Genomic DNA, 23,849 nt, shown 5'->3' on the forward strand with positions numbered 1-23,849 from the left:
CCTTCTTTATTCAGGCCCCCCTCCCCTCCCTCCTCCACTGCCTCGCCATCAATCACATCTCGCGCTCAAAAGCGATCACCGCACACGCCATACAAGCGCGCATGCAGCGCGACACATACACAAACACACACACACACACACACACACACACTGCTCCTTCACCGCTCTCCTCCACCGTAAGCATCACTTGCGCTCGCTTCGCTGCCCGCCACCGCTGTGTCCGCCATCTGTCTCACAGGTGCGCACGCGCACACGCCCTCTCTCTATATCTGTGGAGAGGGAGAGGGATTCACTCTTTAACGCATGTACGCCATCATCACCACACATCCTACCCGCCTCTCTCTTGACGACTGATGGCTGGCCGCTGTCGTCATCGTCGCTGACTATCGTTGTATTCGTCGCTCGGCTCTTGCGCTCTGCCGCTATTTTGGCAAGCTCGGGCACATACGCGCACAGCACAACCTTCACCCCTGTCTGTCTCGCTGTCGCCAGCGAACGCTTAGGTGGCATCGTGCACCCGCTCCTTCTCTTCCCTCCCTGTCGTGTTAATGTGTTATGCCTCTGCCCCCGCCTCAGCATGAAGGACGACATCAGAAAGCGGCGCGTCACGCTCCCCTCAAAGCGAAGGCGCCACGTCAGTGTGGCGTGCAGCACGAGCACGCCCGCTCCAACCAAGAGCACTCGATCCCATACATCAAACCTGAAGAGGGGCCCCACCTCCACTACGGACACTTTCACACCGCGGAGGAAGAGTGGAAGCCGCAAGCGCCCACACAGTGGCAGTGCGACATTGAGTGGAGGAGAACCGGCAGCACAGCCGCCGAGCGCCCGAAGGGCTCGTGGCGCCCCCGTCGCGACAACCGGCGCTTCTGAGGGCATCGAGACTGTGGATGTCGCGTCTGTGACCAGATACTGGAGCAGCGACTGTCGCCGCATTCCGAGTGCGAGCAGGATCGACTCGGCCTTGATGGCAGCTGCAAGAGGGAGCAGTAACCGAAGCTTCAGCTCAAGCAGCTCTGCCACGTCGGCCCCTCTGCTGACTTCTGCGGGGAATTCGGCCAGCAACAGCTGCTCCGTGATCAGCAGACGAAGAGAGGACCCCTCGCCAGGCTCTCCTCGGGTCTCCCCTGGGCCACTCCCAGCTGCCGCCAGCGCCCTCGCCTCCGTCGATGGCAAAGTGGCGCAGCTCTGCCGCACCCCCGTCACTGCCTCTCCCCCCGCCGCCCCCCTGCATGCTGCCTTCACCACGCCGCATTTTAGCGGGCACACACGCGGCTCCGGCAGCGCACCTGGTGGCGTAGGCTCGAAGGGCCCGCCACCCCGCCACATTAGTAGCCCAGGCAGTGGCAACTTGGATACGGACGCCCCCTCCTCCTCCTCCTTCCGCGCTATTCAAAACCCGACGAGCGCGCGGGCGGCGACGCGGGTGCCCTCCCCGTTGCCGGTGATACAGCAGCGCGGCGGCGAGATGCGACGGCGTCTATCTTTCGTGCCGGAATCGCCAGCTGGTGCGTCGCGGGGCCTCGACACGCCTGGTGTCGTCAACGACGCAGACCCCGCTCAGCCATCGCCAGCCTCGGGAGTTTCATCCACGAGCTTCCCGCTGGTCGACACGCGGTACATGCAGCCACCTCCTGCGGCCCAGCCGCCCCTGCACGCGCTCGCTGCCGCAGCTTCGATGCCAGAACTCGACATGCCGTCGGTGAAGACGGTGTCCACCGCATGCCAGCCGTTGCCGCCACCGCCACTGGTACATCAGCGACGGCAGTCTATGCCGGCACTCGAAGACGGCCAGCGTGGGGCCTGGGCTGTCAAAGGCAACTTGGCGCCTGCGGGCTCCCCGCTCTCCTTCGGTGCGAGAAGCTCGTCCCTCATGAGCGCCTCGCGGCCGTCGAGCAGGAGCGACCGCCGCAGTCCCAGAGAACGCAGCGACGGCGGCCATCGCGCGGTGGTCTTCCGGTTTTCTAAAGCAGAACAAGAGGAGGGTGCGGCAATGACGACCCCGCAGCGAGAGCAGCAGGAGAGCGGAGAAGGCGACTCCACACCCCAAAGCAGACAGCTGCTCGGGCAGCGCGACCACTCGATCAGCAACTCGATGTGCTCCCTCTCCATAGCCTCGGCAGCAACGTCGATGGTGGACAAGCTGCCCCCTCCACCGCCTCCGCCGCCGGCGCCGCTGTCGATTGGGAGAGGAGTTAAGACCGGTGGGGGAACACCGCCGCCGCAGCCCCCTCGCGTAAGTGTTCCCACGAGTCAACTTCTCCATCAATTCGACGGTTCAGAAAGTCGCGTGCGCGCGCCGTCTGGGGTTCACGGAAGAGACTACGTCGGGAACGACAGCGCTGGCGGCAGCGTCCTTGACGCGAGCATCGCCAGCAGTCCTCGCAGCAGCCCCGCCTCTTCCTCATGGCGGGAGAGCACTGGCCACGTAAAGCCCTTCTTGTTGTCGCCTGTGACGAGTCCGCCCAGATCCCTAACCAGCAGCATCCTCGCCCCCTCTGCGGCCGTGCCAAGCACCAGCGAGGACAGTGCAATTGTCTCCGACGCGAATGGGCTGCCGTCCTACTCTGGCGCGCGCCATAGCGGGGCGGCGTCACAAGCGCAGCCGTCGCACTACCCCTCAAGCGCCACCTCCCTCCACAGCGCACTGGTGAACGTGCAAAGCATGGACAGCGCCGACGGCGTGGAGGAGGAGGAGAAGGGCACGCTTGGACTCCGTCAAGCAGTGGCGCCGCCGCTCTTGCTGCCGACTCGTTTCTCCGCGTCAGCATTGGTGTCCGCCAGTGCGGCAGCATCGTCGGGCGTGAAAAACGACGCGCTCGACGCTGGCGTCGATAAGCGGGCAGACGCCGAGCCAATTGCCATCGATGGCGCCGCCGATATCGTGGGTGAGTCAGCGCAGTCCTCCGAATCGTCGACGCCGCGACCGCAACCGTCCTCCATGGCCGTCAAGACTACCCAAGGCGCAGGCAAGTCCGATAGCGACAAGGACCACACCTCCAAGCCCAGCAGCGGCGGTGCCTCTGGCAAGGGCAAAGCACAGATTGCGGCAACCATCCTGCAGGCGCCGTTGCTCGTGAGCAGTGAAATCTCCTCTCACACCCGCCTTTCGAAGGCACAGGCGCTCTCGCCTCGTCAGCAGGAGCTGGCGCAGTCGTTTCGCAATCGCATCCAAGTGGGCGTACACCCTCCCCGTCGTCAGCGGTCAGCTCAGCTCGTGACCTCAGCTTCGCGCGACCGGCGTCGCAGCATCGGCGGCAGCACCGCCAACAGTGACACGAGCCGCTGCTTCGGTGCAGGGCGAAGCGGCAGCGCCAGGCGACGAGAGAGTAGCTTACGGCGCACGAAAGGCCAGTCGATACAGCAGCCTGTCGCCGCGCTGTCCTTCATCGCAGTTTCCGTGGTTGCCGTCGCGTATGCGAAGCTCCTCAGGCCTGTGCATGCCTTTCGCGTGCGTCGTCGTTTCGATGAGGTGATAGCGCCTGCCGCCGCGTACCGCATCCAGTGCAAGTGGCGGCGGCGCCTGCAGCTGCGCAGGGTGGAGCAGAAGACGGCCGTGCAGCTGCTCGTGCCGTGGATGCGGTTCCGGCTGCAGCGCTTGCGCCGCGCCAAGGATACAAGTGCGCGTCTGCTACAGCGCGTGTTTCGCGGCGAGGTAGTGCGCTCCCTTCACCGATACTTGTATGAGCAGATAAAGCGCAATCACGCTCTCGACGTCATTCGCCGCTACGTGCAGCGCTGGGAAGCACAGAATCTCTACCTTAGACTGCAGATGCAGCGCGATGAGCGGGCCATCGTGGTGAGTCAGTGCGTCCAAGGGTCCCTGCAGCTGCTTCGGGCAGAGCAAGTCGAGTGGAACGCCATCGTGCAGGACGGCGCCGAGACACTGCAGAACAGGCCGTGCGTGCGTACGCAGGACTGGGTGGAAGGCGTGGCCGCGCTGACGGGGGTTGTGCTCGACCCGCGCGCGTCGAACCGCATCCGCTCACCAGAGGCGAGTCCAGTGGTGTCGACCAGGGCAGGGCCGACATCTACGGCGCAGCCACGCGAGTGTCTTGCTGCGTTTGCGCGGCTGGAGCATCAAATGTTCCGGTTCCGTGGCATCAAGGACGATAAGACGGCGAGCAGTAGCGACGGCTCCGTGGCGGCGCACGATGACGACGACCACTCGTACACTGCGGCGTCGACGGCGGGCGACGGCGCATCTGACTCGCCGACACCATCGGGTTCGCTGGCCACGGAGGACGACTTGGTTACCGCTTACCTACAGCTTCTTTGCCGCACCGAGGCCGCGGAGCGGGTGGCGCTGGAGCGTCGGTTGCTGGACGAGCGCCAAGAGCTCCTGCGCGAGCCGCTGCTGCGGTGCAAGGCTATCTTCTACGCCACCGCGATGCGGGTTCCACCACTTTTCTCGCCTCTGCTGCTGAGCATGCCATCTGATTTACTGCTGCTCCAGGCCGCTCGTCTCTTCAAAGCGGAGCGAGAGGCGCGATGCGAGATCATTCAGCTGTACGAGTCGATGCCGCTCGCGTGTCTACGCCGGCCCATGCTGAGCCCCGCCGCGAAGGCTCGCCACAGCGAGCTCGTGCGGCTCTTGAACGGCGTGGACGACCCGTGGAGTGACGCGGAGCGTAGCGAGCGACGCTTTTACTGCGAGACCGTCGCCTACAAGCACCTTGCCAGCAGCACGAGCAAGCCGGAGGGCAGCGACTCCCTCTCCCACACACCACAGCCGTCGTCGATCCCGCTCGGTGCCGACGACGCCGACAACGTTCCCTGCCCTCGCTTGGCGGGCCCGTCGCACGGGGCGACGCACACCAACGGTGATGACTCTGTGCCACCACTGCGGCCCCTACCGCGCCCAACCTCCTACGGCACTCCGAGCGGACTGCGAGTCTGCATGAGTGTCACACCACGCATACACTATTACGCCAACTCTCTCGTCACGGCATCTCTGCCGGCGCACGAGACGCTCCTCTTGCCACCCTCCAACAACTTCGCGACCTCATTGGCGCCAGAGGGCGGCGGTGCCGCGGCGACGGACAAGGACGACCGTCACGCGAACAGCTTTCGGGCCAGCGGGCACCGCGAGAGAAGCGAAGCGCAAAGCAAGACAGCGATCCCGTCGCCGCACCGCCGCCCACGCGGACCGCCGCTGCCGCTGCTGCGAAAACTGCTGCAAACTCCCGCCCGCGCACGCAGCAGCGCCTCGCGTCCGTCATTCCGGCGAGTCCCGGCCACCCCTGCGCATCTTCTCAAGAATAGAGAGGGAGCTAGTGGGCCGTGGCCACCCCTGCTGAGCACCTACCCGAACACCACGCACTTCTGGCTTGTCGGTATCTGGAGGCCGTCGACGGAGCAAGAGGGAAGAGATGCAGAGGTTGGTACTGCGGGGACTTCTCAGCGCTCTGCCAACGACGTCTCGCAAGACGCTGACGCAGGAGTCGCGTCGCGGCTGCCCTCCCCTGCCATCGCGGAGCGGGGGCGCTGTACCACCACGGCACACGCCACATCGGCGGCGCCGCTACTCCGCGCAAGCTTCGTGGGGCGCACTCCCACAGCCCAACCTGTCGGCGCGCCCGATCCGGGATTCATTCCCTTGACTACAACAGTAGGGTCGATGCCCAAGACGCGGTGCTCCACCGCAGCGCCGCGAAAGCCCCTGACACCGCCTTCGATGTTGCAGGAGCTTCCGCTGTGCCGGCGCCAACACAACGATACCCCCATCTCGGCGCGAGTTGACAAGGACACCTCCGGTGATGCCGCGTTGCTCAGCGCCCCAACACCCAACTTCTCCAGCGCTTCTGTTGCGATTGCGCTTCCGATTTCCACCACAGCCGCCTCAACGGCAGCGGAGGCCGCCAATCACCGCAGAGCGGCACGGCGATCTTCCGACTGCAAGCACTCTCTCCTCTACATACCCCTCTCCATGCGAAGCGAGGTGCACGATGGCGACGTCGAGGTGGCCGGTGCTGAAGCGGATGCTGAGCTGCACCAAGGGCAGCAGCAGCAGCCGTCCACAACCTCAGCAGCATCGGCAGCACAGGCTTCCACGCCGTTAGCGGCTTGCCGAGTCGAGGCAGTCGACTTTCCGCGGGCCCCGGCACTTTCCTCGTCTGCATCGGCTGTGGCAGAGAGGAGAGCCGACGGCTGGAACCGGTTTCCCCTCGCCCCGCAGCGGCTCCGCCCACCCACGCCACCGCCGCGTCAATGCCATACCGCGCAGTCCGCGGCTCATATGGGCGAAGCGCCGGAGAGAAGTGCTGCGCGCAGCATCGTCGCTGCCAACCCTGCCGATCGCGCTGGCCACCTTGTCTCGCACAACGGCCCTGCCTCTGCAGCGTCTTTGCTCAGCCTCCATACCCATGGACCTCACCACTGGGCTGCAGTCCACAGCGACGGCAGGAAAACCAATGCAATGGACGTGAAGAGCAGCGGAATTAGTAGCAGTGATGCTAACCGGGCCATGACGCCGGCCGTCAAGGCGCTGCTAGCACCAGCGGCTCCCGTTGCCGCCGCCGTCGCGGCCGAAACGCAACCTCTGTCGCTCTCCCAGGGATGAGTGCGCACCGGTTACCTTTAGTGAAAGCAGTGACGCGTGCGCGAAGTGAGCCTGTACGTGTTCAGGCGTATGTAGATGTGCGTGTCTGTGGATTTTTGCTACAACTCGCGTGTAATCTAGAAGCGGGCCCGTCAGAGGTGGCAGACCTGCGCCCTCCCTTCTCTTTCTCGGCTGCTTCTCTCGACGCCCCTCACTACCGCGTGTGTGGACCTGGTTCTTGCCTTTTTTCCTGTTTTGTGCGTGTCCCTCTCCCTCCACTGACTGCAACCGCGTGGGTGTGCGTGCGTGCGCGTCTCTCCTGTGCGCCATCTTTTTGCCGATGTATCATAGAGGAAACACTCCTCGCACCTGCACAGGGACTAGATTCACGGTGCGTATGTGTATGTGTATGTGTGTGTGTGTGTGTGTTGGTGTGCAGGAGGAAGATGAAAGACGTCGTGGGAAGCTTTATGCATTCCTTACACACGCAACGGTGAGAAACACACATGTGGGCACGCACGCGCACAGCCTTCGCGCCCCGCCACCTCGAAATGTATTCACATATGTATCACTGGTGCCTCTACGTGTTTTATACACATGAGCACGCTACGCCTTTGTGTGTGTGTGTGTGTTTTCGCGCCTCACCAGCAATACCTGTGACAAACGCCAACGCAACACTCGCCCCTCCTCCTCCGCCGTGTGTATGCAGGGAGGGGGGTGGGTGAAGGAAAGAAGGCCGCTGCGCACGCGTGCGTCTCTCCACCTCGTGTCCTTGGCGGCCCGCCCCTGTCTCTCCCTCCATCTCCCTCTCCCCGTCTGTCCAATGGCGGTGGTGAGCCTCTACCTACCTTCGGCCTGCTCGTCCTCTGAACATCCCCTCCTCACTCATAGCGCGCCTTCCCTCCCCCTACTCTCTCTCTTCCTACCCACATATGCACACATACCTATATATTTGTGTGTACGCATATGCGTGTCCACACCAATCGCAGCAGACGACGCACAACGACTACCGAACGGAAAATGGTGAATAGACGCATCGCCAAGGGCCACCGGCTGGCGCGCAAGAAGAAGCTGAAAACAGCAAAGAAGTCCTCGGCAGATGGGCCTGCCGCTCGCGCGGGTGCCGGCAAGACAGCGGGGAAGCCAAGGACGGCTGCCACGCGAGTGCGTGTTGTGAATGGTGTCAGCAAGAAGCAGCAGCATTGCTTTGGCGAGATCGCGTCGCTGAAGAAGCAGAAGAGTAAGCTTCTGAAGCAGCAGGCAGCGGAGCGGATGGTGCTCAAGGAGCACTTGCGGGACCTCGAGGCCCGCAAAGAGCGCACTCGCCGCGGCGAGACTGCCAAGGCGGAGCGCCGAGAGCTTGCCAAGTACATACGCCAGCTCAAGCAAGAGCAGCAGGTCAAGCACGCCTCTGAGCTTTCGAGCCTGGAGGTGGAACTGAAGCGGCTGATCGGCGAGCGCGACAACGTGCGTGCGGCACGCGCGGCAGCAGGCATGAACAAGGACGACGCCGACTGGGAAGACGTTGGCGACGCAGATGACGACGACGTCAACGAAGATGAGCTACAGCGCATGTTCGCGCATCTTACAATGTAGGCTCTCCCTCTCCCCTTCCCCTCTGCCCTCTGCACGCCCTGCTGATTCGTGTCGCGTTTTCATTAGTGGCTGTGTGTGTGTGTGTGTGTGTGTGTACTGGACTGTGCTGGTCTGGAAGAGCTTGGAAACCGAGTGGGGAAGGGGCGGCAATGTGGGCGGCGCGTTCTCGTTTCCGTTCTCCAAACAGCCGCTGTTGCACGTGTATCGGTTATGGGTCGGTGCTCCCCCAGCGCTGCTGTGCCTGCCCCTGTCCCCCTCCTCACCACCACAGTCCTTCCTTCGATTGCCCCACGACCGCATTTTTGTGCTGTGTGCCCTACATCGAGTAAGCGATAATGCCCCCACCCTCACCCCCATCCTCATCCGTTCCCTGTCTCTCCGTCTTCTCCTCTTATAAACCAGGAGTAACGTTAGGGTGAGGTTAAGGCAGGGAAGCAGGCGAGAGAGTTCAAGGGAGGTGCGGAGCACAACAAAGGCATCGAATCGAAAACAAGTCGCATGTGCGTGTGTATGTGTGTGTGTCCGTCACGGGTGCAACGAGGCGTAGACTGGCGAATGGTCAGAAAAGGGCGGCAGAGAAGCTTAGGCAACAGAGAAGGCCGATGCTGTTGCTTTTCGTTCACGGCTTTGTTTTGAGACTGCCTCCCTCAGCCGTGGGGCTTCACGAGCGCCGTGCCTCTTACACGCCTTTCCCCTCTCATGATACCTGGCACGCGTGTACGTCTCTATCGATATATGTACCCTCCTTCTCGCCTCCCTCTCTCTTTGGTTTCTCTTCCCATACCCGCTGAACGGTGCTGGCGGTGCCTCCTGTGTGTGCGTGTCTGTCTGTGTGCAAGTGTTCGCCTTTGTTTTCCCAAGCCGTCTACCGCGCAGCACAAACCGTTTCTACCCCTTTAGCGAGCGAGTGCCTCATTGGTCCCGACCCTGGAGCACAAACACACACACACACACGAACCGTTCGTCGCGTGACGCACTGCGCCCGTCTGTGCCTCCCCATCCCACTCCCACCCCCAAACATTTCTCGCTCGAGCACCAGGCATCTCGTCCGCTTTCGTTTTTCGCTTGGGTTTCCTTTTGACCCCCTCCTTACTGTCCCACGCATTTCAGTGCCTTCGTGTGTGCGTGTGCGTGTTTGGACGGTGTTGCCCCAGTCCCCACCTCCATCGCCTGCCAGCACCCAACACGGCAACCTTCCAGCAGCAGGTCTCGAGCTGCTGCTGCCTCTCCTCATTTGTCTGCCTCTACTCTAGTGTTGCTTACTTTCTTCCTCAATATTCTCTCCTCCCTCCTTCCCATTATCCCTCCATCCCTCCCCCCTCCTCTCCGCCATTGATCTACTTGGCATCATCTTCTGCAAAACCCACTCGCACCTCCTGGCCGGCACTCTACCCCTTGACCCCGCTATCCTCCTCTCTCGTGTCACCTGCACAGCCGCAGTGCCTCGCTCGTGCTGTTACGGAGGCGAAGCAATGGAAAACGACATGAAGTCTCTCAGCGCCGCCGCTCAGGCGTGCGTAAAGAAGATGCGCGACGCCAAGGTGAACGAGGCGTGCATCCGCACCTTCATCGCACAGCACGTCATGGTCAGTAAAGGCGAGACGGGGTCCATTCCCGACTCCGCCATCATGCCGGTCGACTCCCTCGATGCCCTGGACAGCCTCACCATTGAGTGCGACAACGCTGTCCTGCAGAGCACCGTTGTGCTGAAGCTGAACGGCGGCCTCGGCACCGGCATGGGGCTGCACGACGCCAAGACGCTGCTCGAGGTCAAGGATGGCAAGACGTTTCTTGACTTTACAGCGCTTCAGGTACAGTACCTTCGCCAGCACTGCAGCGAGCATCTGCGCTTTATGTTGATGGACAGCTTCAACACCTCCGCTAGCACCAAGAGCTTTCTGAAGGCGCGCTACCCGTGGCTGTACCAGGTCTTTGACTCTGAGGTGGAGCTGATGCAGAACCAGGTGCCCAAAATACTGCAGGACACGCTCGAGCCCGCGGCCTGGGCCGAGGACCCGGGGTGCGAGTGGGCGCCGCCGGGGCACGGTGACATCTACACCGCTTTGTATGGCTCCGGCAAGCTACAGGAACTCGTCAAGCAGGGCTACCGCTACATGTTCGTCAGCAACGGCGACAACCTCGGCGCCACCATCGACAAGCGCGTGCTGGCGTACATGGAGAGGGAGAAGATCGACTTTCTGATGGAGGTGTGCCGCCGAACGGAGAGCGACAAGAAAGGCGGTCACCTGGCTCGGCAGACGGTGTATGTGGAGGGCAAGGACGGTCAACCAGACGCCGAGAAGAGGGGGCTGCTGCTGCGGGAATCGGCCCAGTGCCCCAAGGCGGACATGGAAAGCTTCCAGGACATCAACAAATACTCCTTCTTCAACACGAACAACCTATGGATCAGGCTCCCGGTGCTGCTGGAGATGATGAAGGAGCACGGCGGCACGCTGCCGCTGCCGGTCATCCGCAACGAGAAGACGGTCGATCCATCTAACTCAGCATCACCCAAGGTGTACCAGCTGGAAACTGCCATGGGCGCCGCGATCGCCATGTTCGAAAGCGCATCGGCCATTGTCGTGCCACGCAGCCGCTTCGCGCCAGTGAAGACGTGCGCCGATCTGCTCGCTCTGCGCTCCGACGCCTACGTCGTGACGGACGACTTCCGCCTCGTCCTGGACGACCGCTGCCACGGCCACCCGCCCGTCGTCGACCTCGACAGCGCGCACTACAAGATGATGAGCGGCTTTGAGAAGCTTGTGCAACACGGCGTGCCATCGCTGGTCGAGTGCAAGAGCGTGACAGTGAAGGGGCTGGTTCAGTTCGGCGCTGGCAACGTTCTCGCAGGCACGGTCAAGATTGAGAACGCGGACAGCGCCTCGGCGTTCGTGATCCCCGATGGCGCCAAGCTAAACGACACAACGGCGTCACCGCCGCAGTCGACAGACAAGTAGGGGTCACGAGCAGCTGAGCAAAATGACGAGGAACAGATGTAGCATCGCACTGAGCACGGCCGACAAAACCGGTCGTGCAGGGCGGGGAAGAGTGCAGCACCGCTGATGCCCGGCGGCAAGTGCACTCATATATATGTCTGTGTATAGTTATATGCTTGCATGTGCGGGGGTTTACTGTTGACTCCCCCTCCCTGAAGAGCCACTAACATCACAGCAGCTCCTTTGTCGTGAGGTGAAGCGGCGGCGGAGGTCGATGCCTGCCTACACTCCCTCCCCACCTACGATACCCTACCCCCCCCAGCACACACACACCAACGTCTTTAACGTGTTGCTACGCAGAAATACGTGTGCGTGCGTGTGTGCCATTCCCTGCCTTATCCCATTCCCTTCTTCATCTTCTACTGGCATGTGCTCAACAATCTCGCGCGCCCCTCCGCGGATGAGGCTAGTACGAAAGAGGGGCGTCAGCATTGCTGTGGTGTTGGCAATCGCCCCCCCCCCACGCTGACCTCTCCCTCATTGCCCCACTTGCATGCATCCACTCACGCCACCTCCTCATACACGCATACGTCATCCTAACAAAAGAAGGAGTGCGAGAGAAAGAGAGAGTGCCAGCAGAGTGAGGCGCAACGGCCAGCGGCAGAGAGCGCATACGCGAACATCGCTGCACAACGGAACCGCTCGAGAGCAAGGGAAGCAGACGCGCACCCGCTACACAGAGAGTTTTTAAAGAGGAATCAACCTCCATCACATCAGAGATCGGCTGACGCGCATCCGCTGCAGACGAGTAAGTTTGCAAGTCGGGGTACAAGAGGGCTTGCGAAGGACAACGTTTGTGTGCGCGTGTGTGTACTCTGTCGTATCTAATCGAGACGGCCATGCTTGCATCGTCGTCGTCACCGCGGTACGCGGACGGCGTCGCAGCAACAGAGGTGTCGGGTGCCGTCTCATCGGCCGCGGTGGCCGCGGCGCTGCCCGCATCGGGTAGTCTCTCCACAAATGCCGTGACGCGCAACTTCTCTGACCTCCACGCCCCGACGTGGTTTGCGCTGCTCTCCGCCAACATTGGGGCTCGCACATTTCTCTTCCACCCCGTACAGCTCGCGATCAGTCGCAAGCGCGTGACGCGCGAAAGCACGCCGCCGACGGTCATCGGCCTTGTGAAGGCGTCCTACCGCGGCGGTCGCACCTCGGCGTACGGCGCCACGTGCACCAAGGGTCAGTACGACTTTGGCAAGGGCGGCGTCCGAGGATGCTATCGTGGGGTCGGGGCGGCGCTGCTGTGCAACCTGCTGGGCGAGACCAGCTACCTTTTCACGCTGGAGGCGGTGAAGGAGTACGTGGAGGCCGCCTCGCCCAAGCGCGCGGAGAACGTATTCGCAGCAAGCAGCTACTCCGCCGCGGTGGGGGCAATGTGCGGCGACCTCGTCGCCCTGCTCCTCGTCAGTCCCCTTGTTATTGTGTGCAACCGACAGATGACGGCGGGGTACAGTATGGCGTCGACGAACTCGTACACGAACGTGCCGCAGACATTCCGCACGGTTTGGGGACTGTATCAGAAGAAAGAAGTCGCGGCTGGACGCGTCTGGCCCGGCGAGCGCGTTCGCTGTGGATTGAGTGGTGTGTATCAGGGTCTGAGTGCGGGTCTGCTGCGCATACCATCGAGCGGGTGCTGGTGGGGGCTTTACACAAAGTCAAAGGAGGCGCTCTACGTCGTTGCTGCACCAAAGCTGGCCGTGTGGGAACAGGAGTACCGGGACGCCGCCGCGGCGGCGTCAGACACCAAGTCGGTTCCCCTGTGGCGGCAGAATTGGCTCCTTTCCCCAACGGACAACCCGCTGTTGAACGCGGTGGCGAGTATCATTGCCAGCGTGTGCACGACGCTCCTCTTCAACCCCATTGCGGTTATTCAGACTCGTCAGCAAGCCCTTCCGCCGGGGCTTTGGGAGGAGCAGACGATGGTGGCTGCTGGAGGGGGTGGGGCAACGTCCTCATTGTCGCCAACGGTGCGAAAGCAAACGTGGAAGTCGTCGCTGCCGTTCCGCCGCGTCTACCGCGTCGCCAACGACCTCGCGCGCAAGGAAGGTGTGCGGGGCTTCTTCAAGGGTTCACTGGCAAACATGTCCGTTGCCGTGCTGGACGGCATCTTCTTCACATTACTGTTCGAGTTCACGAAACTCGGCAGCGACATGCAGTTCCTCGAGAAGCTTCACACAGACTAATCAGCCAAGGCATCATAGGGCGCAAGCGGCGCGGGGTCCACCACGATGGAAGACGCGGAGAAGGTGACGGAGGGGGGGGGGCAGAGAACTCGGCGGAGTACATCTAGCGGATGGTGGCAGTGATGCGAATTCGTGCGTGGGCTTCTCTGTGTGTATACATCAAGAGAAGGAAGCTCTCTTGCTGTCTGTTCTGCTGTTGCCGACTCGACATACCGTGTAGCGACGCAGTCCTCCCACCCCCCGCCCTGCCGCCAGCCCCTCTCCTTATCCCTGTCACCTTCGATTCACCTTCATGGCCATCCCTTATTGTCGCTCCGTATCGACTCTGTCACACGCGCGGGCACGTGCTCAGGTATGCTTTACACGTATTCATCTGCATTCTTAGAGATGCGTCTGTGCGCGTGGCTTCTAGTTTTCTGTGGTCACTAAGAGCGCCACGCACGCTGTCCGCGACTATGACGGCTGAGCGTGTGTGTCGAACGTGCTACCGCGCTACCACAGCTGCTCTGCCCCCTCCCCCCCCCCCACACACACACTGGCCCTGAGCCTCGCCCTCTCTCTTTTGGAAGCCCACCTTTTCTTATTTTTTTTCTTCTCGAGGGAGAGCAGCAGCAGCAGCAGCAGGGGCGACGGGGAGGGAGGGGAGGAGGAGGGCGTAGTAGTACCTCACGTTGTCACCAGGCTCCCGGTGGTTCGTGTCGAGGGAGCACACCGCCCCCCTCCCTCTCTCGCTCCGATACCTTGTCTCCCCCATTTTACATCCGTGTGTGTTCGAGTGCAGAAATCAAAGAGAAAGAGAGGCGAGAGGGTAGCCAGAGGCGCCGTGGCTTGTCAGCAGAGGAGAGAGAACTGCTCACTCCCGCGGCCGAACGATGTCTCGTTGTGTACGTGTGTCGGTGTGTGCAGCGGTACCGCCGTCTTCCCCTCTGTCGTTGCCGCTCGGCACGGCTCTGTATGCTTGCAGGGAGTCCTCTTCGCCCACATGCATATGATGATGAGCAAAGTATCGATGACTGCTCGCGGTGACGCGCGGTCCCCAGTGCTTCTATCTACATATGTGCATGCATGGCATGGCTGCAGTGGCGGGTGCCTCTTCCCTCTCAACTTTCTCACTCCTTCATCCTTTCACTGTTATTCACGTGCTCTTGCTTACGGGAGTGGGAGGGGGCACTGGAGCTGCGACGACGAAGAACGACACGTGACTGATCCCGGCGAAGTGGCACGCGTAGCACAGACCCACACAAACAGAGAAGGAGTTTCACTCGGCCCGGCGCCCGCAGCGAACGAGAGTAACGGCACAACATGGCTGCCGCCGGCTCCGGTCCTGATATCGAGGAGCTGGTGAAGCGCATCACTTCTCACCGCGGCGTGCGTGGGTTCTTGATCATCAACAATGAAGGCATCGCCATCCGCCATAGCTTCACCGAGGCGTCGCGGGAGCTGGCGGTCCAGTATGCGGCGCTTTTCCAACCGCTGGCTATGAGCGCCAAGACAGTGCTGCAGGAGATCGACAGCAACAACGAGCTCCAGCTCATTCGGTTGCGCTCCAAGAAGGACGAGGTCATTGTGGCACCAGATAACAAGTACATGCTCATCATCATCCAAGATGCTGACATGGACAAGGTAGAGGCTAAGAAGTGAGTGCGTGTGTCCGCACTCCGTGCATGGCGTGCGCACCTCATCTCTCTTTGTCTCTGTGTGTGTGTGTGGAGTGGGGGGGGGGGGGGTCTGGCTCGTGTTCTGTTGGTCTCTATGATGTAAATACGGGAATGTCAAGATGCACGCGCATGGGCATGTGTGCGTGTGTGAAGAACTGGTTGGCGAATGTGTGGTGGGACAAGGAAACGGACGAGTGCGGAGAAGCGTATGCGTCACTCATAACGGGGAAGGAAGCACTGCTGGTGCGCCTCATCACGGGAAGGCACACCACACGCACATGTGCGCGCTGATTCCGCTGCTCAGATCGTGTCATGCTCGTCCTCTTTCCGTAGCGCACTTCACTTGATAGCGTACGCATGTCCCACCCCTCTCTCCTCTCTTGGAGCCCCTGCCCCTCCTAAGCCCTGTTCCATTGCCCTCACCAGGGCATATACAGGAGCGATGAGCTGAGGTTTATGTAGAAGAAGATGTGCATATATGCGTGTATGTGCGTGTACAAAGGCAAGGTGGAATGCTATGTCGCCCATTCGCCTCTGCAACCTCCCAACGTACCTACGCGCGTGTATGTGTACGTGTGCAGCAACACAGGCACATGGGTGCGTGAGGCCCGGGAAGAGGGGTTTGGCGATGCCTTTCAGTGACACCGATGAGAGGTTATTCAGGATGAGCGGCTTACCTCTCGTTGAAAAGGGTGAACAGCACAGGCAACTGAAAAGGGGGAGAGTGCGCGATGCCGCTGCCAGAGTGGTGGTGGTTGCACCCCGCAGGCGGCCACTCATCATCATCGATCCGCCATCTCTCTCTCTCTCTCTTCTCTGCTTGCCAGTGTTTGCGTGCGTGTGTGTTGCTCTCCTCTCTCGTTAGCTGACGGCTGTCTCGCTTTCGGGCACCTCTGCACGCCCGCCTTGGTGTGTGCGGCCTCACGCCCGTCTCCGATTCCGCCCTCCTCTTCTCTCTTCTCAGCTCACCCACACACACACACACACACATTCACATTCGTCTTCCAAAGCCACTCGTTGGAAGACACAAACAACAAGCGCGGCGAGCGCGGGAAAGACAACGGAGCGCGGTTGTGTATATGACTGGTCTGTCCGTGCCTCCGAAATAAGCACACGCACACGCGCGCGCTCTCTCCCATTAGTCTCACATAGATCAACGTAGAGCTTTCATCCCTTCCTCCTTCTCCTTTTTGTCGGTGTTGTCCTTCGTTTTCCTCCACTGCCTTCTTCCCTCTCCTCTCCTTCTTAGAGCTCGCTCGAGTACGTTTGTCCGCCATCATCACCACCGTCAGAGCCAGCGGATACGTTGCCCCTCCCCTCTCCCCGGTACGCGCCACTACTCTTGCTGCAGCCTCATTCTCGTCTCTCTCTCTCTTTACTCCTTTCCTCACCCTCCAGCCTGAGCTCCGAGCGCGCATGCGTAGGAAGTCAGTAAGGTACGACCACACCACACGATCATGCGAGCTCCCATCGTACAGCTGGAGGACTACCGACTCATGGAGCCCTCGCCGTCGCCACCCGCGGTGGCGCGGATCCCTCTCCCGGGCTCTCACGTCAGCGATAGTCAAGCGAGCCACGGCATTCGCTCGGATGATCTGTTGTGGTCATCCAGCGCCGCGCGGTCCTCTCCGTCATTGTCCGAACCGCGAAACAGCACGAAGCGCACGCAGAGCCGCGGCGAAACCTTTGATCTCGTTGACACCGAGGCCGATATTCCGTCTCTATCACAGCCCCGCGTGCCGCGCAGTGTGTCGCACAGCCAGGGCTCCAGCCAGCGCCGCCCCAGAGGTGCCATCAATGTGGAGCGCTCTGGCTCTGCGTGCGCGACTGCGGGCGCTGTGGAGCCCTTGGCGACGCGCTCGGTGAATGCGCTACCAACGTCCTCTCGCAGTAACCGACGCCCTGGCTTACTTGCAGCCGTTCCTGCGCCTCTCTTCACGTGGGAGGAGGGTGACAACGAAGGCCGCGCCAGCGACGTGACAGCAGAAGAAGAGGACGAGAAGCAGTGTCTCACTCAGCCAGGGGCGCCGCGGTGGCCCTCATCCTGGAGCCAGCAGCAGAATCAGATGGGCGGGAGTAGAGGCAGCGGCAGCAGCACATCGCAGCAACGACGATCATCGGTGCTTGGACCCGACCCGCGCGACTGCATCGACTTGTACGACGACGACGTTGCGGAAGAGGCCCGTGAGAGCCCGCTGCCCTATGACCAGCAGAAGCAGGCGATGCATGCCCTGGCCTGCGACCTCGCTGCCCTCGTGAACGCCGGCACTGTAGACCGGTGCCGCAGCGACAGCCGCGGGCAAGTAGACCTGATCGGCAACGATGTTGCTGACCAAGTCACAAAGAACACAGTCGACGCATGCGACCGCGTTGAGTCGGCACGCAGCGCTGGCCACAGCAATGACGCTGGCGACGACGTCAACGCGAGCTACGAGTTTGAGCAGGAGTACTTCTACTGCCCTACCACCCCGCCTGAGACGGTGGGCCCCGGTGAAAGTGGTGAAAGGGCCGCGAGTGTGCTGCGCGGGGCAGAGACACCGAGGCGCGCCGTATCTGACTCGTCCTCGTCCTCCTCCACCCCGCGGTGGGTGCTGTCTCTCGCCGAAGAAACCCCGTTCACCCCCTTCGTCCTCTCAGCCACCGGCGTGGCGACGGCGCCGACGCCGTTCCTTCACGTGAGTCCAGCAATAAGGGCAACAGCAACGGCGGTTGCTGTGGCAACAGAGGAGCAACTGAGGCAAGGGCACCTCGGGACAAGCACCGGAGCGCAGCAGCAGATGAGGATGCCAACACAGCGTCTATCAGTCCACAAGCTAGTGGCAGCGATACTCTCCTCTACGTGCACCGGAACTGCATCGGGCACCGCAGCACCAGTACTAGCAGCGGCACCCACACCAATGGCCAGCGCCGCCGACGAGGCGGAGGACGTATCAGAGAGACGGCCGGAGGAGCCCCTCCCTCGCCGACCACCTGGCTGCGACGAGGGGATGCTGGTGGAGCGGGAGCGGCTGCGCCAACGCGTACGAGACACACACGCTAGGCTCACACATGTCGATCAACTCATGGCCCGCTTCGACGTTGTCGTGGCAGCACGTCAAGCGGAATTGGAGAAGCTCCGCGAGAAGCAGGCGGTGATGGCGCAACAGGCTGATAGTTACAAGTCACGAGCGGCCACTGCCACCAGAGAGGTGCGTCGTTTGCGCGAGCGGCAGCACGGCCAGGACGAGGTGCGCCTGCTGTGCAACATGATGGCGGATAAAAAGAATCGCCTGCACGTCGCGCAGAGCCAACTCTCGCGGCTCCAAAACCTGTGGAAGCAGCTACAGCTGTTGCACACCGCGACAGCAGGGACGACAGAGGGTGACGCGGAAGAAGGCGCTGACCATGTACGGAGCGCAAGAGCCGATGGCGCTACAGATGGCGGCAGCGCAGAGGACCCACGAGAAAAGGAGAGGACACCGTCGTCCCCAGCCAGCTCCGTCGCCTCCCTCGACACGTGCAATGACATCAGCGACTTTCTCGAGGAACTGCTCGGCGAGGTCGAAGACCTCGCAAAGGTGTGCATTCAGCTGCCTTCCGCCCCACCAGCAGCGGCGTTGTCGAGCTGCAACAGCATGCGCCGCCTAACGATCAAGCATCCCAGTGGCGCTGCAGATCAAGGGCTGCAGCGCGCCCAACCATCACAGTCCCGACCCACCTACACCACGCTGAACCGCCGCCTCAACAACGGAAACAACGGCTTCTTCAGTTTCTTTGGCGGGGCCACGGAGGCACATCTGGACTCGAAACCACTCTCGACGTTCTTGGCCAATCTCGATCGCCTCGCGCGAACGTCGTGGGAGCGGGAAGAGGAGCTGCAGCTACGCGCGCGGGAGCTGGCAACCGAAGAGGAAGAGGATTCTCTCAAAGCCCGTCTTGCCCTCGAGTACGGCGTCAAGCTCCAGCAGCCTCAGCTTCCGCAACACCTGAGCGGCAGCAGTGGCAGCGCCGGCGAGAAAATGGGCGCGCTGTCCCCCTTGTCGCCGGTTGCGCTGTCGTCGGAGAGGGAGGAGGAGCACCTCAGCAACGGAAGGGCGAACGGGACACCGGCCCTCACGTCTCCAATCGGCCGGCTCACTCCGCCAAACGACGCCGTCGCGGCGTCCACGGACCGTGCGACGCGTCAGATTTCCCTTTCCTCACCGGAGCACGGCCGGCGCAGCCGCGGCAGCAGCGTCGGCCCCCGCACGCCAAACGGCATCGTCCCCCTCCCCTCCTCCGCCGCCTCTTCGCTTTCGCACCACCGCGTGACCCCAGCACCGTTTCTGCTGCCGACGCTGGTGTATGCCTACCCCCGCGTGGCAGCTGTGAGTCAGCACCTTGACGCTGAGCAACAGCAGATCCAAGCAGACTACGCCGCCGCCATCGAGGCAGAGCGGCAGGGCAGACGACAACTCACCATGCAGCTGAATGACACCTACCGGCAGCACGTAGCCCCGGTGCTGCGTCGCGCCATCGATGCCTTGCGGCGACATCAGGCGTCGCTTGCGAGGCAGCTCGCCGAGCTCGGGGTCAAGGCTGTCACCATTCAGTGGGAAGAGGAGGAGCCGGAGGAGTTCAACGACGCCGCACTGCTGCGCGCGATAGACAGTGCCACGGCGGCTGGCCAGAAGCCACTGTGGGGAATTCAGTGGCGCCGCGCCACAAGTGGTCGCAGCCGCAGCCGCGCCAGTGCGAAAGTATCAACACGCGAAAAGGAGGAGGACAGCTACGGCGATGCCCCAGACAGCCAGTGCACATCGCTAGCGCGGTCGGAGTACGGTGGGCTGCGGAGTGGGGCAGCTGCGACACCGCCGCCATGCCGCATATATCGACGTACACTAAGAATCACGTGCGCTGCAACGTGCAAGCGAAGCAACATAGGAAGAGAAGAAGCAGCAGCGATACCTGTGACATCGCCGCCGCTGTCGGGCCGACACCCTCGCCAGACCACCATGCGTCAACGCCCCAGCAGCACGAGGCCAAGCACGGGTCACGGCTGCCTAAGCGCGTGGTCGGCGTGCAAGCGTCCCTCATCGGCCTCCTGCCCTTCCGAGACGCCTGCAGAGCCGAACATCACGACGCCCTTGGCCGAATCGCTGACGGGAACCTCGTCCAAGGCGTGCGCCGCGCTGCAGCTCTGCACGCATTCCCCCACCAAAGCGCTCCATCCTGGCCGCAGAAACGCCTACACCGCGGCGGGAGAGACAGAGGGTTGCGCCAGAGCTGCGGCGGTCAGCACCGCCATCGCGCATGCAGGTGTGACGGTATCGCCGCGGCGGGCCCCTGTCAGAACTGCCGTCACACCCATCGCCACGTCATCGTTCCGGCGAAGTGGCGGCACACCCCGTGCCTCTGGCGCAACCGCCGAATCGGCGATGACGCGAGCTTCCACTGCAGTTGGAAGTGGGCGGAACAGCAGAGGCTGCGCCAGCGCAGTGATGCCGCCATCACCGCGTCAGAGCTGCGGGTGTGCCGCCTCACCAACCTTCTCGGCAACGAGTCGGCAGCACCGTTGCAGCGGCGGCCCCAGGCCTCGTGCTGTGTCGGCGCAAGTCGGTCGATCCGCAGCGCCCTGCTCTTCCCCGCAGCACCCTGTTGTAGAAGACGTCCGCGAGTTGGCAGCGGCGGCCGACAGCGCATTTTCTGCCTCGACGCGCGTGACCATGTCGACCTTAATGACGGCCAATGTCTGGAGCCCCTTCCAGCGCACTGGCCAAGCCCTCGCTGACGGTGCTGTTCGCGTGGCTCTCACCTTCACAGGTGAAGAGGCGCGCCGCCGCCAAGCAGCCCAAGCGCGGCAGGAGGCGCATCAGCGGAAGTTCTGGGAGCTTCGCGAGGAGCTTGCTCGCATTGAAGAAGACACCTTTCAGCTTCGCACTCGCTGGACAGAGTTGCAGAGCACTCGGCAGAGCATCGAAACGGAGCATCGCACCAAACTCGCGGAGGCGGAAGCGAAGATGAAGAAGTTCCGCACCTTCTACGAATCACTCCGACGGGAAAACAAGGAGTGGCAGAGCATCCGCGACGAACTGGAGCGGGTGATCCGCGGCGAATAGGGTCTCTGAATGACAAGGGCAAGGTGCGTAGGAGGGAACGGCACAATGACAGGCGGTGCCGCTGCCTGTCGGGGTGCCGTCGTTGTTGGATGATGGCTTCATGTCTCTCTGCATGTGCGCATTTTGTTTAGAGGTGCTGTCGAATCGATACACGGAGGAGAGGAGGAAGAGGGGGAGAGAGATCAGGGAAGGCAGCGTTGGCAGCCGTGCCGCGTCCGCTCCGTCCACCACCATCGTCCCGCCTTTTTCTTTTTGGCCTCCTCCCGGCATGAAGGCCGTCGCTGTCGGTATATCGTTGTCGTTGTTGTTGCTGGCGTTGATGCCGGTGTTATCGATTCTTTCTGTGTGCGTCTCCCTCTCTCTTTCCCGCTTTACCACCGTGTACTTTTCCCACTTCGGCTAGATGCACGCAACGTTCTTCTTCTGTCTTCCCCCCCCCCGTGTGCCCTCCGCGTCCATCGGTGCCCTTTCGCTCGCTCGCCCGCTTGCGGGTGGAGACGGGGGAAGGAGAGGGGAGCGTCCATCGTCCTGTCACGCTACTCGGCAGATGTAAGCGGAAAGAAAGGAAAAGAATCATAAGTTTTACGCGTGCCCCAGTGCAAGGCGGTAAAGCGTGCCATCCAGCCGCTGATGCAGCCTGGACGGAAGTTGCGGCATATACCACGCTGCTCAAGAGGAAACCAAGCAGATCCATCTGCGCCTGTCTGTACACGCGGTGTCGCACTTTTCGCGGCTGCTAAGGTGTGTCTCGGGTCCTGGTGTGCGGAGAGGGGGGGGGTGGGGGCAACGAAAGGAAAGGATGATGAAGCGCTGACCGAAGCCGAGTGCACCTCTCTCTTCCGCCTCGCCCTCTCACTCTATGTCCGTCTTTCCTCAGCATCCGTCATGCATGTCATATGCGCCTCTCGCTGGGCACCACCTTCAACTTCCTCCCCCTCTTCCTCCTTCGCTGAGACTTCTGTTGCATGTGATCGTCGTGCAGCTGTTGAGCCGCTGACTTGTCGTCTCGCCACCGCAGACCCCCGGCCTCACTCAGCCAAAGAACTGAAAAGAAAAAAGAGAGAGCACAGATATCAACGGCTTGCTTACGTCCACGCCCACACGTCTCTACTCGAGCCTCTTCCTCTCATTGCCTTGTGTCACAAGCGCACAGCAACCAACTGCACGAAACATCTTCTTGAAGAGCCATGTCTGCCATCAGAACTCTAATCGCTGCTGTCGCGTTGGCGGCTATATTCTTCGTCAGCCCCGCCGCGGCCGCCCCTGGAGACCTGGTGGAGAACGTAAATAATCAGACGTGCAGCAAGGGCTGCGTGGCGGGTCTTCTGGTAATGGCTGCTATCATCAGTGTCGTCTTTGCGTCTTTGATGTGCTTCATCTTCTGGCCCGCTGCGGAGCTGACGAGCCGCCAGGAGGGGCGCGCCATCGCCCGCAAGCGCATTCGCGATCGCAGGGTTGCTGAGGAAGAGTCTCGCGCCAAGAATGAGGTGCTCGATGGTCGCGACGTGTGAGTAAGCCTCCCTCACCCGAAACCACCGCTATCACGCGCTCCTCTTTTGTATTGATTGCTTGTTCAGAATAGCACAAGGGTAGAAGGGACGGTATCTGCTACGCTTCCCCTTACACTATCTTCTATGCTGGTACACACACGTGTGGGTGTTCGGCTGATGCGACCTCCACCACCTCTGCTCTCTCATCGCCTCTTCCTTTCGCCTCACCTCATGTGCAGGGCTCGGCCATCGTCGCCGTCATCTCTCTGTCGGCGGCAGAAAAGAAGCAAGGGAAGGCCAGAGCACAAGAGGGCTGCGGAGGCGTCATCGCGAACACACATACACACCTGCCCTCACCCCCACCAGTATATTTCTCTACCTTGTGCATGTACGCATCTCTTCTGTATGAATGTCTTCGGGTGCGGTGCGGGTGACGTGATGGCAGTGGAGCGGGGAAGAGCCTGAGGAACGGAAGGAGAAAGGGAGGTGGTGGGGGGACGCTGTGTGGTGCCTCCTCATTACTGCTTCTTTTGGACCCCTCCTCCCTCCTTCCTCCTTCACCCACCACCACGAATGCCTTTCTTCACGCCCGCTCCGCCTCCCTCTGCGTGTTCGCTGCTGCTCGACGCCTGCCACGCTCACGCACATACACACACCTCGTGAAACCTGGCATAATGCCAAAGGCGAAACAAAACAAATAAAAAAAGAAAACAGGAAAACATGTATAAACGCCAGGGAAATGCAGGAGGGGAGAGAGAGTAGTTGCGTTGCAGGGGTTCCTTTTTCCCTACCCTCTCCTCCCCACCCACTCGCCCTGTCCCCGTGGCCACGGCATCCTCTGCTTCTTTCGTGCGTTGCCTGCCTGCCTGTGTGTGTGTGTGTGTGTGTGTGTCTTTTTTCTTCGTGTGGTGACCTTTGTGCGACCGGGCAAGGCACACGCGTGCCGGTATTCCAAATGGGGAAAGCTGAAGAGCTGTGAACACGGATAACAAACTACACGAGGATTCAGAAGAGGGCATGCTGGGGTGGAAGTGTATGGGCGTGCAGCAGGTCGGGCAGCGGAGTTCACGCAAAGCAATGGCCAGCACACGAGCCTCCCCCCCCTCCCCCCCCCACACACACCGCCACCACCATTCGATGACCAGTACTACTAGTGAGTACTTCTGTGAGAGAAGATAGAGCATTTGACGGCCTTCAGACACGATGCGCACGCGGCGGATCCAAGTAAAAGACGCGCCTCCGGGTGGGAAACTAGGTGTCCATCGACTACAGGGGGAGGGCTCAAGAAGCGAAAGGGAAAGTGGTGAT

General features: G+C 61.6%; 6 protein-coding genes across 6 annotated transcripts; all 6 read left to right on the forward strand.

Moving 5' to 3' along the window:
- Window positions 1-577: 577 nt before the first annotated feature.
- On the forward strand, window positions 578-6,562 carry LINJ_18_0970 (conserved hypothetical protein; the record flags this gene model as incomplete). The annotated part of the gene is made up of 1 exon (XM_001464874.1): window positions 578-6,562. One exon carries the CDS (start codon window positions 578-580, stop codon window positions 6,560-6,562), a length of 5,985 nt encoding a protein of 1,994 aa, XP_001464911.1.
- Window positions 6,563-7,561: 999 nt separating this feature from the next.
- On the forward strand, window positions 7,562-8,137 carry LINJ_18_0980 (conserved hypothetical protein; the record flags this gene model as incomplete). The annotated part of the gene is made up of 1 exon (XM_001464875.1): window positions 7,562-8,137. One exon carries the CDS (start codon window positions 7,562-7,564, stop codon window positions 8,135-8,137), a length of 576 nt encoding a protein of 191 aa, XP_001464912.1.
- Window positions 8,138-9,609: 1,472 nt separating this feature from the next.
- LINJ_18_0990 (UDP-glucose pyrophosphorylase) lies at window positions 9,610-11,094 on the forward strand (the record flags this gene model as incomplete). The annotated part of the gene is made up of 1 exon (XM_001464876.1): window positions 9,610-11,094. The coding sequence occupies one exon, from the start codon at window positions 9,610-9,612 to the stop codon at window positions 11,092-11,094; it is 1,485 nt and encodes a 494-aa protein (XP_001464913.1).
- An 878-nt stretch (window positions 11,095-11,972) lies between these two features.
- LINJ_18_1000 (conserved hypothetical protein) lies at window positions 11,973-13,316 on the forward strand (the record flags this gene model as incomplete). Its single annotated transcript, XM_001464877.1, has 1 exon — window positions 11,973-13,316. One exon carries the CDS (start codon window positions 11,973-11,975, stop codon window positions 13,314-13,316), a length of 1,344 nt encoding a protein of 447 aa, XP_001464914.1.
- A 1,302-nt stretch (window positions 13,317-14,618) lies between these two features.
- On the forward strand, window positions 14,619-14,957 carry LINJ_18_1010 (putative dynein light chain 2B, cytoplasmic; the record flags this gene model as incomplete). The annotated part of the gene is made up of 1 exon (XM_001464878.1): window positions 14,619-14,957. One exon carries the CDS (start codon window positions 14,619-14,621, stop codon window positions 14,955-14,957), a length of 339 nt encoding a protein of 112 aa, XP_001464915.1.
- A 2,083-nt stretch (window positions 14,958-17,040) lies between these two features.
- On the forward strand, window positions 17,041-21,051 carry LINJ_18_1020 (hypothetical protein, unknown function; the record flags this gene model as incomplete). Its single annotated transcript, XM_001464879.1, has 1 exon — window positions 17,041-21,051. The coding sequence occupies one exon, from the start codon at window positions 17,041-17,043 to the stop codon at window positions 21,049-21,051; it is 4,011 nt and encodes a 1,336-aa protein (XP_001464916.1).
- Window positions 21,052-23,849: the final 2,798 nt, after the last annotated feature.

Source organism: Leishmania infantum, chromosome 18, assembly GCF_000002875.2.
Source record: "Leishmania infantum JPCM5 genome chromosome 18".
NCBI classification, from domain to species: Eukaryota; Euglenozoa; class Kinetoplastea; order Trypanosomatida; family Trypanosomatidae; genus Leishmania; species Leishmania infantum.